The 15,598-nt window shown below is 43.9% G+C and overlaps 1 protein-coding gene across 4 annotated transcripts in view; it reads left to right on the top strand.

The window, feature by feature from the left end:
- The window catches only part of DDX31 (DEAD-box helicase 31), a 45,994-nt gene that overhangs the window by 17,176 nt on the left and 13,220 nt on the right, over nucleotides 1–15,598 (top strand). For 3 of the 4 annotated variants that reach the window (XR_005840547.2, XM_040649392.2, XM_040649391.2), the window contains exons 15-18: nucleotides 750–800; nucleotides 2,549–2,688; nucleotides 7,406–7,487; nucleotides 12,996–13,107. Coding sequence is in view for 3 of the 4 variants with exons in the window: in XM_040649392.2 (XP_040505326.1) it covers nucleotides 750–800; nucleotides 2,549–2,688; nucleotides 7,406–7,487; nucleotides 12,996–13,107 (385 nt within the window). In the remaining variant the exon portion in view is untranslated. The remainder of the gene's footprint in view (nucleotides 1–749; nucleotides 801–2,548; nucleotides 2,689–7,405; nucleotides 7,488–12,995; nucleotides 13,108–15,598) is intronic. The other variant, XM_046901873.1, reaches the window with a different exon arrangement.

The following is a 15,598-nucleotide window of genomic DNA, read 5'->3' as shown; positions in this document are numbered from 1 at the left end:
TCTCCAAATTAAAGCCAGACTGGTAAAAATCGAAGGCATGGCTGAAGTCTCCTCCCCTTGAGCTTCAGCTTCCTGAAGATTATATTAAGTTCTTTGTTGACCTTTTATTTTTTTAATCACAGCACCAGGTGACCTGCAAGTCTTCTGCTCCTCAGCCTCATATCATCACTTAGGAAACTACGGATTAGTTCTTGGTGGAGATCAGTGCACTTTTGGACGCTGTTCTCTAGGCCTAGGATCACTGATCATTTGTTTTGTAGCTGTTTTCATCATTAGCAGCCTGGTTTTAGTTCTTAGACTTGCAGGAGGAGAAGTTAGCTCGGTAGCAATATTGCCTTCCAGGGGTTATGTGCTGTAAGCAGGTCTGTTTTCATCAATGAAATGAACTGAAGAACCAAAGGTGTCAGTACCATTAAGATAGGTGACTCTATCTGATGTAGTGTGAAGGCACTGTAGCAGACTGCTATAATTCAACACCGCTCTCCTGAAAGAGTTGTTTTTATGTTCGCCAAGCTTTGGCCCATGGTAGTGGAATTCTTTTCACTGTGCTAACCTGGTAACAGTCTCCCCTGTATTTAAAGCTCTTCACTAGTTTTGACCTTCAGCCCATCTCAGCCAAAAACAGGCACGTAAAATTCCTATTTGTGTAGCCAGTTATTTCCCAGCATAATTACTGTCCCAGCAGAGTTCTTAATTTGCTGAGATCTGTGAAGCATTTTTACTTGGTAATTTCTTTGTTAATTTTAAAGGATGTCGCAGCACGTGGACTAGACCTGCCTCAAGTCACGTGGATTGTGCAGGTAGGTTCGCTGTGTGTGTATGTGTGTGCATGTATTAAATGCAGTCCTGCTTGGATGAACTGCCTTTCCAGTCTGGACCCTCTTTCTGCAGTTGGCTTGTCTTTGTGCTGATGCCTCAGGTGTAGGAGATGCATGTATTCCTGACTGCATCTGTGCAGTTATCTGAATGCTTCAGGCTGGTCTTTGCTGGACTGGGACTGGGGCTGGGTTAGCTGTAAGCATTCAGCTTTCAGTAGAACTGCATAGTTCAGATTTCTCCTTTAAAACAAACAAAAGCCCACACCAGCACTGCATTGCTGTTGACAGAAATACTGTCTTTAAAAAAAAAACAACTGAAACTAAGAGAGATGGATTGAACCTTAAAAATAGCAGCCTGTCACTTCAAAGTGGAATCTGGGGGCGTGAAGCAGATTTCATTTTTGTAAAAGATTGATAATTAAAAGGAAGGTTAGTTGAATTGGGGAAAACTGATTTAGAGATTCTCATATATCAAGTGACACATGGGTAAAAAGAACAGGGCACAAAGCATTGGTGAAACAACCTTTTAATTTCTACCTCATCCCCTCAGGTAACAAATTTGATTTTAATTTAGTGTTTTTAAAAATGAAAGATTTTGTGGCAGCTAGCTGGTCAGAGAAGGCTGGGGAAGTAAAGTCTTTAATTCCCAGATCTGTATATTAATAAAATTTACCAAAGATATAGTTGCCAGTGCTAGAACGCAGTGCAAATTACCTCAAGCCCTAGGAGACTTCTGTGTGTCCAGAAGGCGAAATCTCAGCTGTCCTGAGAGCTGTGTCCAAGAGCAAGGACCTGCAGGGAGCAATTAGATTGCTCACAGCATCTTACTCACACCTCTAGCCAGTAGAAACTTTGCCAGAGGGCACAGGTATAAACACTAGAGTGGGCTTTGGTTGTTGGTTTTTTTCCAGTTAAACTGCTGAGGGCTCATTTCTAAGCAGTATCTCTATGCATGTTCATTTTTCTAGGAAAGGAGGGGGGAAGGAATGGGGGGAGGCTAAAGGGAGGGAAATATGTCACCCTTTATCAGATCTTGCAAATAGCTGGGCATTTTCTCAGTCAAATAAATGAGAGGCACTGCTATACTGGAGTTGGGTGGGGGCCTTTAAGCAACGTCTCAGTTCGGTCTCACAGTCATAGGTGGAAAGACAACTGCTACCTGTATCATGTGCTGCCCAAAGGACTTAATATCACGTCTCTCTTAGGTTTTCTCTATCCAATAACTACCTATGATTTGCTTTAATCACAACAAAAACATAGCCAAATTTAGATTTGCCATATTTAATTGCATGGCTTTTCTCCTAAATGCGGCGCAGGTGGCATCCCGCTCTGTATGGGTACTGCTGGGCTTTGGTTGGTTGGAGGATTTAGTGAGAATTTTTTTTTTTGAGAGGAAGAAGCAAACAGATTCCTGACGTGCCTGTATAGAAATAAAATGTAAAAGGCAAAGAGAGACACCGAGATGGGGAAAACTGTCCTATTATCTGAAAGTTGGCCAATGTGTCACATTCACATGTCAAGAAACTGCTGTGGCTGAGGGGGTTGAGTGATGGTTACAGCGATGAGTCCGATGGGCTCTTGATAAACAGACTGATTCCGAGGGAGGTACAGCAGGTGGGTTTTGCTGAGATCCCCTTTGTTTCAGACGAGCAGACTGAGTGTCTCGTTTATAATTAACATGCTGTGTTCTGTTAATTCCTCCCTTCCCTTCTCATGTTCCCTTTTTGAAGTATAACGCTCCAGCTTCACCTGCGGAATACATCCACCGGATCGGGAGGACGGCTCGGATTGGCTGTCACGGGAACAGCCTGCTTGTCCTGGCGCCTTCGGAGGCAGAATATGTCAGCTTGCTGGCTTCTCACAAGATTAAGTGAGTCAGAAACGCGAACAAAAGTTTCAGCTCATCCTTGCTAATTAACCTTCCGTGGCACTTTCAGCGGGACTGTAGCTCGTGCAGGTTTTAATAAGAATTTATTAATTCTTGTGATCCAGAACCAGCCCCAGGCTGGCAAAAGGAGAGGGGGATGCGTGTGGAAAATCATCCGGCTGGCAGATTGTGTGAGCAAGTGTGTGTGCATGTGTGTGTGGTGAGGGGCACGGAGGAAATGGGAGTTGGAGATCCTCTGCGCTTGGTTGTTATCTCCGCGGCCCTGGGTTCAAGTTGTGGCTATGCGGAGATCACAAGTCAAATGAGCCTGTCAAATGCTAGCTGGCCATCTGCCTGCATAGCACCATATTGTCAGAGATTGTGCTTTCTCTTCAGGAGAGATCCGGCAGAGAAATAGCTGGGGAGCTGTGGGTCATATCTGGCAGGTAATTGGCCCAGATATGTTGTGTGAGTGCCTTGTGGCAAAAATAGAAGAGGTTTCTATGAGTGGTGAGTGCCCAGTATGGTCCTGGAAGGCAAAGGGGTGGGGGGACTCAGCAGACCAAAAGCAGGGTGTGTTTCCAGGCTGGCTGGGAATGCTTCTCTCACGCCTGCTGTGGCCAGGACTTGGGAACAGGCAGTAAGGAGAGCAAGCCAGGCTCATGGAGGAGCTGACTGCTCTTTGGGCTGCTCCTCGATGGCTGACATGCTATGATATTTCAGTCCAGGTCTCCTTGCACAGTGGTCCCTTTGTGGGGATAAAAAACCTTCAGTGCTGCTAGCAGGGAACACTGCCAGGTCCCAAGCCTCCCCAGCAGGCAACTGGAGATGCGACTCCTCTTGCTTCCTGCATTGCTGTCTCTTTGGCATTTCAGAGCAGCAGCTGAATAGAGTCCCTTTAGTGTTGTGCTAGCGTTGATGGAGTCCTGTAAACTCATGCACAGATTAGTTCTCTTTTATTTGTTGTGTTTATGTCGGGTGGAGCTGCTTGGAGTCGAATTTGGTTTTGCTTCCTTGAAACAAACAAATGTTGGCAGTAAATACGGGCTTATTCTAGGCTGCGAGCCATTTAGTGGTCTAACAAAGAGCCATCCATCATCCCAGGTAACTATCTATTAAGCAGACACCAGCAAGACATGGAGGGCTAAGCTGACAGGGTTTTTTTTCATGTAACAAACAGCACTGACATTTAAAGGTGAAATCCCACATAATTGTGAATTTTTAACTCCAAGTAGAAAGTTGTATTTTTCCATTTTATAATATTTGGGAAGGGTTGGAGGAAGGAGAGGAAAACTTCCCTCTTTTTTTTTTTTAAATTGTTTTATCCAATTTTGTTGGATTTTTTTTAACAAGTTTAAGAAGCAGTGTCACTCACTCACACTGCTAATTATATCTGCTGAGAAGACCTGTTGTTGAGCTAGCCACCGTTCTTCAGCAATCTAGAAGACTGTGCTCAGTGTGTAAGGAGAGCTTTATGTGAATATTTTTTCTCTGCTTCTCAAATCAGTACATCCAAACAACTCCAGGGATTGTCTTCTCTTGTTTGTTTTATGTTCGTCATAAAACTTGCTGCCCTGGAGATAAGGGACTGCCAAAAAAAGGAGTGTGATTTTTCTGCCTTTGACCTCTGTCTTCAGATGGAAGAAAATCAGTGTCTAATTGGCATGGGTGGGCGATTCGGCCTGTTCACAGTCATGTGTCCTCTGCTCTTCCTACGTAGCAGTGCACGGTGTGAGAAGGGACAGCGGCAAGAAGAGAGAGCTGATGAATTACAGAGAAGATGCAGGAAGGCAGCTCGAAGCTAAAGGCAGCGAGTGCCATCAGCACAAATTGCCATTACTCTTCATAAACAGAGCATTATGGTGATAATCCTGACAATTTAATTCAGTGCGAGGCTGAAAGACAGCATGTGTTGGGCTGTCACCGATCCTCTTCAGCGCTGATAATTTTTTCCCTTTATCCTGGGTCTTCCCAGCTTCTGACCTGGGCTGCACAAGTTACCAGAATTTGTGTTGTTTTTAATTCTTATTCTGTTGTTTCGTGTTGGGCTCCAGTGTGTGCTGTGAATTGCTTTTAATTTTTTTTTTTTCCTTTTATAAATGAAATTCCCGCGAGGTTTATTGAAATGTAAATACTTCATAAAATATGTATTTCTAAGAAGACAAAGCGTGAGACAGGGCCCCGCCATCTTCAGCTGGTGTAAATGAGTAGTGCCACACTGATGTACAGGAGGTGAGCATCTGACCCAGAGTTTTTCTTAAACCCCTCCACCCACCCCAGCATGCATGGGAGTAAGTCCAGAAGTGTTGAGAGTCGGAAGTAATGAGAGCAGACGTGGCTTTGTTCCTGGATGAAAATCCACTTCGGAATTAGGGATGACTGCCTTTGAAATTGGAAATCGCTCGCAATTAATTTTCACCAGTACCTGAAGCCTCTCCTTGGCTTCCACTGTGGAAAAGCAGCGTTAGCCTTTGCCAAAACGATCTCACTTTGGCTCTGCTGAGATCAGTAATTCCCAATGGGTCTCAAGGAAGCTGTGTGCCTCTGTAACTTTCATTTCAGTCTTTGTGTGGCTTGAAGTTGTGGCTCCTCTGCCCAGCTGTACATACATGCACACTGACGTTTTGTGTGCATTTCCCCATTTTTCTTTTTTTCTAAAGGTTAGGCTCCAAAACATTCTGTCTGAACAGACCTAACACGTTTTCCTCTATAGGGAAGAGGCAAGAAGCAGCAGAAAGTCACCGAGGTTTACTTATTTATTTATTTTTGCTTATGTCTCTTTTAGTTCCTTCAACTGCAATCTAGCAGCGCCTGCCTCGACAGCTATCAGATAATTTCTTTATCTCCTAACGGCAGCCTAACTAATTTATAAAGGAGAGCGCATCACCGTGAAGGCACGAGTCATTTCTCTCCCTTCTCCACGTTGTGCTCCCCCCTCCCCTGCTCCCCTCACACACTGCTCCCCGCTGAGAACCAAGTTCACATATCTGTTAGGCTGCGAGCTGGCAGCGCGCCGCGAGAGGGGAGGATCGGCGAGGGGGTGACATATCAGACAAATCAATGTCAAAGGTTTGACGTTTTCATTCATAGCTGTGTCGAAGAAACCTTGGGGGGATGGGGAGGTACACTTTTCACTTGCTTAAGCGGTTGCCATTTATGTTTTAATTTACTGTTACACTTTTCAAAAACAAACAGAAACCCTCAGTTGTCATTTTATGCTCCATTTCCCTTTCTCCCCATCTCTCCCCCACCCCTCTCTGCATCTTCTGTGGAGGAATCTGTGCACTGAGAGTCCCAGCTGCACAGAGATGGGGCTCCTCTCCCATGTAGGATATCTTATGGCCACATCAGCCCGTACCTCTGAGGCTGGATGACTCTTTTCTGCAGACCATCTCATTTCCTTTAGTTACGTTGTGATGATGAGCCATGGAGGTTGGAAGTGCAGGTTGCAGGAAAAAGGTATTTGTTGCTTTATGTGGAAAGAATGCAGCATCCTGTAGCAATATAGAACATGGCAAAGAGTTATTCATTCCTCCTTATCAGGAGTTTTGAGATCTCTGAGTGAAGAGAAAGGGAAGATCCTTGTTGGTACAATTTGTTTCTGTACTTTGTGGAAAATCATCAGTGCCTTCTTTCAGAAACTGCCTGCATCCGTCTGACCACGTGAGATCTGGGAATCTGAGGAGTGTTGGGCCGCCAAACTTTCTCTTCCTTACCTTCTAGTAAACCCCAATGAACTCCTTGGCTTCCGTGCAGTATTTATGATTTACTCTGGTATAAAAAAGGGAAAGAATCTCTTTTCTAGAGATGACCTTTGCCCACTGCTGAAATGCAGCAACTCAAAAATTTGGACCCACAAACTTCAACTTTCGTTATCTGAGTAACTCCCTTGGAAATGGGACCCAGTTTGGATGCAGCCTTAATATTAATTGTGTGAAGCTGCACAGCTGTTCCTGTGTTGTGTCACCTGGTGTGTGTGTGCCCCACAAGACAGTGTTAAAGAGGACAAAGGATATCTAGTCTCCTTTACGTGCATCTCTGAATGGGACCACTTGCATGCTTTAAAATGAAGGTGGCTCTTAAGATTCATTGGTATCGAGGCCATAGCAGTGGGCCAGCAGTGTCTTGCAAGCAGGACTGGAGAGTAGTCATCTGGTTGAAGCTACAGGAAGAATGAGTGAGTTGACAGAATGGAAATAAATGCCAAGTGTGAAACATGGCTAGGGATAGCTGACTGAGTCACCTTTATTTAAAATATATATTACAAAAAAATAGAGTGTTTTAAGTCCCTAATGTGCAGGGCTTTGGTTTTACACCTGTGCCAGGGGAGGAAGAGGGTGAGTCCTCAGAACGGTAAAGAAAATCAAAGTGCGTGTTTGGTATTGGAAGTGGCTTTTGAAGCTTTAAATGAATGTGAGAGCATGTCCATCAGGAGGAGTGCTTCTGGGCTCTGAGTCCAGCAGTGTAGCAAGAGCAAGTGACATAAGATCTTGTGGGAGTGGGGTATGACGTGCCTGTGTGGAAGGAAACTCAGAGAGTTGGCTTCCTAGGAGAAGTTCCTTGGGATCCTGTTGTGTCCCCATAAACACTTTGTTTCTTTGGATGAGGGTTGAGTATCATCTCCCATCTTGCCATCCATTATCAGCCCTTAGTTTTTTATGCACTATTTTTTTAAAAGCAGAATAAATTGCAGGGTTTTTTTTTGTCTTTGCTACTTCAGTGTCTCAGAGATAAAGATGGAGAAGGTACTATCCAGCCTGATGAAAGACGATCGCTTCAGGCTGCGCAGACCAGGAAGCAAGGTGAGTTATTCTGCTGATTTGGAATTGCTACCATTGTCATTTACCAGATAAACATCATAAATATTCCTCCCTTAGCTTCCATCTTTGCGGTGTGATGGTTGGTATGTCCATCACGTCGGGCAATGCAAGTAGTCATAGAATTGCCTTATGTCACAATTGTCCAGTCTTTAACCTGCTGTCCAAAAACCAGCTCTTTCTAACTCTTCAACAAATAGTTGTAGCAGACAGTAAAGCTTTCTGGCTGCAGAAGTGTTATTTCTTTTTTCCCACAGTGCTTCTCTTCTCGGCTTTTCTTCACTGAAACTGTTGGAGATTGCAAATAACATAAAATTACTCCAAAGAAATGAGTAAAATGTATTTGGTGATGTGCTGTGTAGGCTTTTTAATTATTACCTGTATTTACTTGGAGCCTGAAACAAAGCTTGCTGGGCTGACAGTCATCTTTTCATTGATTTCTGCAAACTTTGGGTCTGCCATCAGTTTGCTAATTCACAGCATTCAGTCATTTGCAATTGATGGTGAGGTGTTTCTGCATTCTGTGGAATTAAATCCTTGAAGAACTTCCATTTTGAATGGAAGTCAAGAATGCTTCAAGCCTGATGCAGAATGCTTTTTTCTTTCCTCTTGTTGCAGTTTTGCCTGTTTGTTCTTTCTGCTTTAACGTATGTGAGCCTGCAGCCTGTCCAGTGCCTTCTCATTTCCTGCAGATGACTGTTAAGAACTGTGGTGGTTTTGGTAGACATGCTTTTGAAAGATGCTCTTTTTTCCTTCATGCCCTATATTTCACAGAAAGCTCCACCTGTGGGTACTGTGAGATACAGCTTTATTTCAAGCTCTTACCTTTTCACTGAAATCACCATATATCCTATCTTTTAAATGTTTGGAACATGCTGGTGATATGGTCTGTTAGCTGGTTCAACAAACACCCAGAAATGTAGATGTGCTTTGTTAATGCAGGAATTATTTAAAAGAGCTTTTTGTGTCCTTTTCTGGCTCGTAAGCCTGGTTGCCAGCGGGACTGATAGGATTGATATTTCTACCGTGCTTTCAAATTGCAATTGTAAAATACTCTGACTTAAATACTCATCTTTTTCCATTCTAACTGTTCTCAAAACAAAAACAAAAGAATGCACAAATAACAACAACAAAACGTATTTGGAAAACAGTTGTTGCTCTCGTTTGATTTTTGCTGGGTGCTGCTGCCTAGGCGTGCCCTGTCATGCCAGCTGCTGTACGTAAACAGAGGGAGCTGGTTCCTTTCACTTGCCATCAAAAGTAGGATTGAACTTCTCTCTTCCCTCTTCCTTCAAAGTGAATGGTATTTTGCTGTTGACTGCACTGGAGCTGTGATAGATTCACTCTGGCTGTAGGATGGACTGAGCCTGCTGTGGGAACTTAAAAATACAGAATTACCAATTTTAATATGACTCAGAATCTTACAGAATTGGGAGTGAGAAGTACTTGATGGAAAAGAAATCTCTGTAGTTTAATGGGGATGAGGTTGCAGTAGGCCTATCAAAATCACATAGGCTTCTTGAGGAATTACTTGAAAAATATACTAAATGCAATCAAGGATGTTTGAGTTTTATTTTATTAACGATCAGAGGCTCTGTAAGAGGTCTAATGCTTTCTCAGCTGTTGCAGGGATATGTTACCAAGTTTTAAGGAAGGTTAATCTCTACTAAATTCCCTAAGTTTGCTGTAAGTCAGCAGAGTAAGCTGGGGATGCAATGGACACTGCATAGGACAGGGAGAAATGGAGGACCTGTTACAAGGAGCTGAACCTGATCTATTTGTGATGTTGCCATTCGAGAGAGAGTTAGCTTTGCTTATCAGCCCTCCATGCATTGAGTCATGTATATATTATAGTTGTGCACACAGGAATCTCATTATGATGCTCTTCGGTTCTCATTGCCTCAACTGAAGTCCATTACAAGAACCCCGTTGGAACATGCATTTTTTGGGCTTCTGTGTGCAGCCAGGGAGCAAGCTGAAGTGCCTGTAAAATGTATATTTTATATTTAGGTGTATAAAATATATATGTGGCTATGTCTGGGTGTGTGAATGTTCACCTGCCTACAAAGAGAATAAATTTGATCTTTCAACTTTTATCGAGGGGGGCAGGGGGACTCGGTGAGTTCTGGAGGAGGTGTGTGGAGGTTAGTAAAAAGTTGTTATTAAAACAAAATCCTTCATTTTGTTTTGAAGTATAATGGAAGCAGGAGATGTTATAGCCAGGGTTTTGGGCTGGTTTTTTTTTTTTCTCTTCCTGCTTTAAGAAAGAATTTCTCCACCTCAGTCTGGTTTTACTGAGTTTCTGTCCTTTCTGCCATTAACAAACCCTCCTAATGAAGTAAGAGACTTTCAGTTCTTACCCTCACCTCTCAAACCTGAAAGCTGCAATCTTTATAATCACAAATTTCTTCTGAAAGAGGTAAGCATGCCTTTTTCAAGCGTAGCTGTGGGGAGGTCCCCCAGTGTCCTGAGCTGCTTAAGTCCCGTTATGGCCAGGCCTTTTTTCTTCTTAGAGATGAATAGATGCTGTTATTGATCTCAGGTTATGCTAGTGGTTAGGGATCTGTCAGAATAGGTTCATTCCAAGCAAGTACAGGCTAGAAAAAGCTCTTCTGTCCCCCTAGTTCTCCACAATGACGATAATGCTTATTACTTAATGGATGTAACGAATTCATCTATGTGGAGAGTAGATCAAGCAAACCTCTGGGGTAGGCTTTTATCTTTTGGGCCTTGGAAAAGGTGCAAGGGTCTCAAATTAATTGTCCTGCTCACCTGAACCAGGACACGAGCAGGATTAAAGCTTGTAAAGCATAGGGGATGGCTTTCAGTGCACTTCCAGTAGCACTGCTCTGTTTGATCTGCCCAGACACTCGCATGGTGTGCTGGTTTTATTTTCAATTCGGCTCTGAGACAGTTTTAAATTTAGATTTTTTTTTGTTATTTTTTTATTATTATTATTTTTTTAAGATGAACCTCCCTGGAAGGCAGGAATCAAACACGGGGTTTTTTTTTTTTCATTCCCATTAGGGGGCAATTTTAAAATGAGATCTGTCTCGAGGGGCTGAAGGGGATAAAAGACAAGGTAGAGACGGGAGGAGGGGAGAAGCTGTTTTCTGAGTGCATTATGTTTCCTGCCATTTGCTTTTTTCATTTATTTCTCTTGGACTGACCTCACACTTTGGAAATTATGCACCTAGTTCTTTATCCCTCATTTTTGTCTTACTTTTTTTTTCCCCCAGCACCAGGAAGAAGAGATGCCTCATTTTGAAACCTAAAGGGGGGAATAAGAAAAGTCCTTTGTAATATATTGCCATATTATCACTAAATCCCCTGACAGTTGTGACACAGAAGCAAGTCACCTGTCACTTAAGCTTGAGGTCTCTTTAATTTTCTCCTGGAATTCGCACCAGGCTGTCTTTAATTTGAGGCCTTTATTGGAATTCTGAAACCTTTCTGCCTCCCCGGTGCTCAGATCTATTCTGAGTGCTGTTACAGAATGTATACAATAACCAACAGAGGGATTCAGAAGGGGCTGAAGCACTGTTTATTTAACACTCTGGAGGGATTTTCGTGCTTATTCGGTCCAGGCTACCCGGCTTTCAATATCGCTTTGACAACCGTTATGCCCTTCTCATTAATTTTAAACAGTTAAAACACAGGAAAAAGAGAAAAAGTTTTCATTATTAAAGTGCTTTACTTTTTAATAACAGAGGATTCTGTCCGCCAGGGGAAAGGGCAAACCTCACTAATTTCACATTCATATTAAAAAACGCTGGGAAGGTGACACTTTGTGCTGCCAGGAGGCTTAACAAAAGAAAAGTGATGGGGGCTAGGAGGAGCGGGCGGGTGGGAGAAAGTTTTATGTTTCACGTCAATGGAAACTTGTTAGTCACAATGACGAGTGTCCACTTGGAGAAGGCAGCACCACTTGTAGTTTATTAAACCCTTACAGAGGCCCCTCGACTGGAGACTGCCTCAGCTGATTAATAGGAGTGCGTTAAGTCAAACCAAAAGATGACGGTGAAGCAGTCTGTATTGGCCATCTCTGCAGTGCACTGGGAGATGGAGAGCAGAGACTGGCAATCTGGGAGGCTCTTACAAGGCCTTAAAACACCGCTGTTGACTTTGCTGGAAGTGCATGTAGTTCAGGCAGTGGGAGAGCAGGAATTCTGTTCCCCACGTGTGTTTGTTTCACTGGAGGATGATGCAGTGGCTGGGACCTGTGGGATCTCAAGTTCCAAGGAAGGCAGTGTGCAGGGACTGTGAACTGCACTTGGGGTCTTTCTGTGGGTGGATTTTCTATTAGGATACAGCAGCGGATCTGGGTCAACAGAGCTTTTTGCACAGGGTGTCAGCATCATTGCCTGGCTTCCACAGTCCCCAGGGTTCCCAGTCAGCGTGATGTGGGTCCCCTGGACTGGCAGCAGGGCAGAGGGGAGTGGGGGGTGTTAAGCAGCATTAGATATGCTGGGGAGGAAGATGAGGAGTTGACCAGCATCAAATTACTGCCTTGGGTCAAGTGCTCTAGCTTGGATGCTGGTTCCTATCTGAGTAGCTTTTGAGAGTTGTGGTCCTTTCTTGAGGGAGATTCATACCCATGGATGCTTGGCTTTGCACTTTGCTGTCAACTTGCCATCAAAAATGTTTGCTCCTTGTCCACATTTCCTCTATCTGCCTTGGTAGTTCAGAAATAGAGCCAACCTCTTTCCTCCTCCCAATAATGGCTTGCTCCCTGCATTGTTTGCTCTCCATTTTCCGAACCAAATTCTGCAGTCCAATTATGGGAAAGCTTGAGCACATTCAAAATTGCCTTTTTGGTTTAAGGAGGTTTCTTCTGTCGTGCATTTGGTGCAAGGGGCTTATCTTACCCCAGAGGAACCGTGTGATAATGATTAGTTACATATGGCTTGTTGACAGTGAGGAAACTTCATGTAGACATCAATAATGAGAAGTTCATTTTAGTTGGCTTTGTTCTCAGGTGCTGAATTTGGTCCATTCTCTCAAGCATGGACATGAATGTAGATCTTCTGCCCTATGCATGCTAAGAAAGGGCTATGTGCTGTGGGGACCTGCTCAGGGGAGCTTGAAACATCGATCTGAAAGTCCTAAGAAAAAAAAAACTCAAGGCTGGCATGGAGCCTGTGGGGAGTTACTCCAAATAACTGCAGGGGAAATGAGCAGTGGTATCTGGCCTGTTGAATCAGAGGAGGAAAAAAAAAAAAAAAAAGGAGGGGAAAAAGACACGTGAAAGATGTTAGAAAACACAAAATTAAAACTGATTTGCTCTCCTCACCACGGAGTGCTTACTGGCTGCTTTGACTTTAACGTCTTTATCTATAATTTTTTTTTCCTCTAGTAATATTGAGAGGATTACCTTTGTTGGCCCCTGGGTGGTTACTGTGTGATTTTACTGTTATTAAATCTATTGTAAACTGCTTCATTATTCCTGACTCAAATTCTCTCTTTCCTCTAATCCTCTCTCCACCCTTGCAGAAATCCTATGGCGTGGACCCTCAGGAAGTCCGGGAGCGGGCCACCGTCCTGCAGACACAATTTGAGAATTATGTTCACTCCAGTGAGGGGACCATCCGGTGGGCAAAAAAAGGTCGGTGCATTTCTTCTCCATTTATTCCAGTAGGGCTCATAAGCTGCCAAGGTTTGCTTCAGGGAAAAGCAAAGTTGGAAGAAACCTTTTTGGGTCCGTTGGGCCCTGCAAGGGGTTGGGATGGGCCCAGAAGGCTTTGTGATGATATTATATGTTAATTTCTCACATTCCCATATTAAGTGCAAATGAGGTTTAATCTTGGCTTTCAGCAGGATTCACATCTGAGGGCTCTGACCCAATCACGTGTGTGAATAGAGAGTGTGTTACTCTGGGAAGGTCATGGGTGACCTGCTTCACTGCAGCCTGTGCAACACCTTGTTGCTTTCTGTTTTGCACCAGGGGTGTTTGAATGCTGTACAGCAGGATGTCTTGGGAGCAGCTCTCAGACTGGTGGTTGCTGTGTGGTATGGGAGGAAAATGGGAGAGATCACAACTGCATGCAAAAGCAAGCAGGAAGTAGAAAAAACAGGATTGAGTTAATAATAATAGTACTTAGGAACAAATCTGGAGATTGTGTATCCATCTTTGCCTGGCCGGATATGCAGCTGCTGTAACTGTGCAGCCTCAGAAGCTTTTTCATTCTGCTTCTCTGAAAAAAAAATGAGTGAGGTGGATTTGGGAAAGAAGATGGGGAAACTTGATAGGGATGTGGTAGGAACTATACTGCATATACAACATAAGTCACATACTAAGTGGTCCAGAAACAAATGGGGAAGCTGGCCTTTGAGCTGTACAATGTCATCGTGTAACTGAGCATGAGGAGGCTGTTCTCAACAAAGAATTTACACTCAGCATTACAATTGTTTGAAATCAGGAGACATGATCGGATCTGTTGAAGAGGTCAAAGGGGCTGTTTTTTCTGAATGTTACTAAAACATTTTTGATTGCACTCAGAAAACCTCTGTAGTCTGTTTATCCAGCATGTGTCACTGCGGGTAAGCACGCACACAGGCACTCCATATGCACTTGTTGCTGACCTCAACACTAAACTTTTTTAGCGACAAACTAGAAATGCAGAATGTATGTCAGGAAATTCTGAAGTGTTGTGCATCCCATTTGTCTTGTGCAGGAGTACTCCACCTCTTTTCCTATTCCACTATCTACATATGCAAATTTTCCACTGCTGAGTGGCTTCCATAAACCCCCTCTTCCTCCTCTCTGCCAGGCATCATGAATAATTAACTTGGCAGCTGGCTTTTGCTTTCATGGCAGACAATCAATTGGAAACTGTGCCAGAGATGCATTTGTTTCTCTCTTTTTCTCTTTTTCCCCATTTTCTGACCCAGTCAATGTTAATAAGCAGTGTTTTGATTGCAGCCCGCTTTCAGAAGGCAAGTGGCTCCCTGCCTGCTCGTCCCTTCTGCCCTTCAGATCCATGCTTTCCTAACTCAGATAGTTGAGGGAAAGTGCTGCCCTTCAAACTTGATTGACTGACCAGCAGTGTGATAGCATGGGAGGAGAGCTGTGGCTGAGCCCTGCTTTCTGAAGGACAAACTTCATGGAGTGTGGAGCCCCTTTTGGAAAGCTGAGGTCTTACGTGGTGAGAGGTGTACTACTCTGAAGCTGCAGTGACTGGTAGAGCTCAGTCTTCTGAACCTTCCTGCTGCTTGTGGTTACAGGAAGGTAGGGAAGCAAACCACTGTTGGTGGTTAGTAGTCGAGCAGCTGCTCTCACCCTCTCTATCCTCAGCACCATTGTGTGCAGAGGGACAGCAGGGTTACAGGAGCCCACTGCTGTGGCACAAAGCCTGTGATGGTGGTGGTTTCAGTGCATTCTTCCTATTCCCACACGCTCTGAACACTGGCAAAATGTCCCCACCAGCTTATCCAGCCATTATCCACAAACCTATCTAACCTCCATTGTGTGTAGTTCTTTCTTTTTTTCCCCTTGTCTTACCACAACTACTATTTCAGTAGAAAAGAGAGGCTGTGCATGGGAAAAGGACCAGCCTAAATCCACTCTCTTGCATCAGTGCAAATCTAAAATCTCCCCAGACCAGCATGCATCTCCTAGGGCTACTGTTGGGTCTTCATTTAAATCTCATGGGTGTTGTGATGGCCCTTAGCAGCTCTGAGCTCCCCAGAGGTAAGACAGTTACGTGAGCTGAGCTTTCACCCTGCTGATGTGGCAGGGCTGTTAGTTCAGATTTGGATTAGTCTCTCTTTCACATGCTCTGAGTCAGCGCTGGGGCTGGCAGTTTTCTGGCTGGACTTTGGGAAGTGAGGGGCCTTTGGCATTTTCATTCTCAAACGATGGTCTGGGGAATGAGTACCAGCAGCCTTTGCCATCTGAAGAACTGTGGGAGATGAGCTCAGCCTTCATAATAACAGGATCTTTAGTATCAACCATTTCAAATGCTGAAAGAAAGACAGCTATATTAACTCCAATGGGACTGGATTCAGCGCAGGATCAAGCTCGTGTTGTTCCTTTTGAGGAGTTGCACCCTCTCACAGCAGGTGAATTCGACCAATAACTTTGTGAAAAAACACAG

This window comes from Gallus gallus, chromosome 17, assembly GCF_016699485.2.
Source record: "Gallus gallus isolate bGalGal1 chromosome 17, bGalGal1.mat.broiler.GRCg7b, whole genome shotgun sequence".
In the NCBI taxonomy this organism is placed as follows: Eukaryota; Metazoa; Chordata; class Aves; order Galliformes; family Phasianidae; genus Gallus; species Gallus gallus.
Note: the sequence above shows the minus strand (reverse complement) of the source record. Positions and strands in the feature narration are given on the sequence as shown.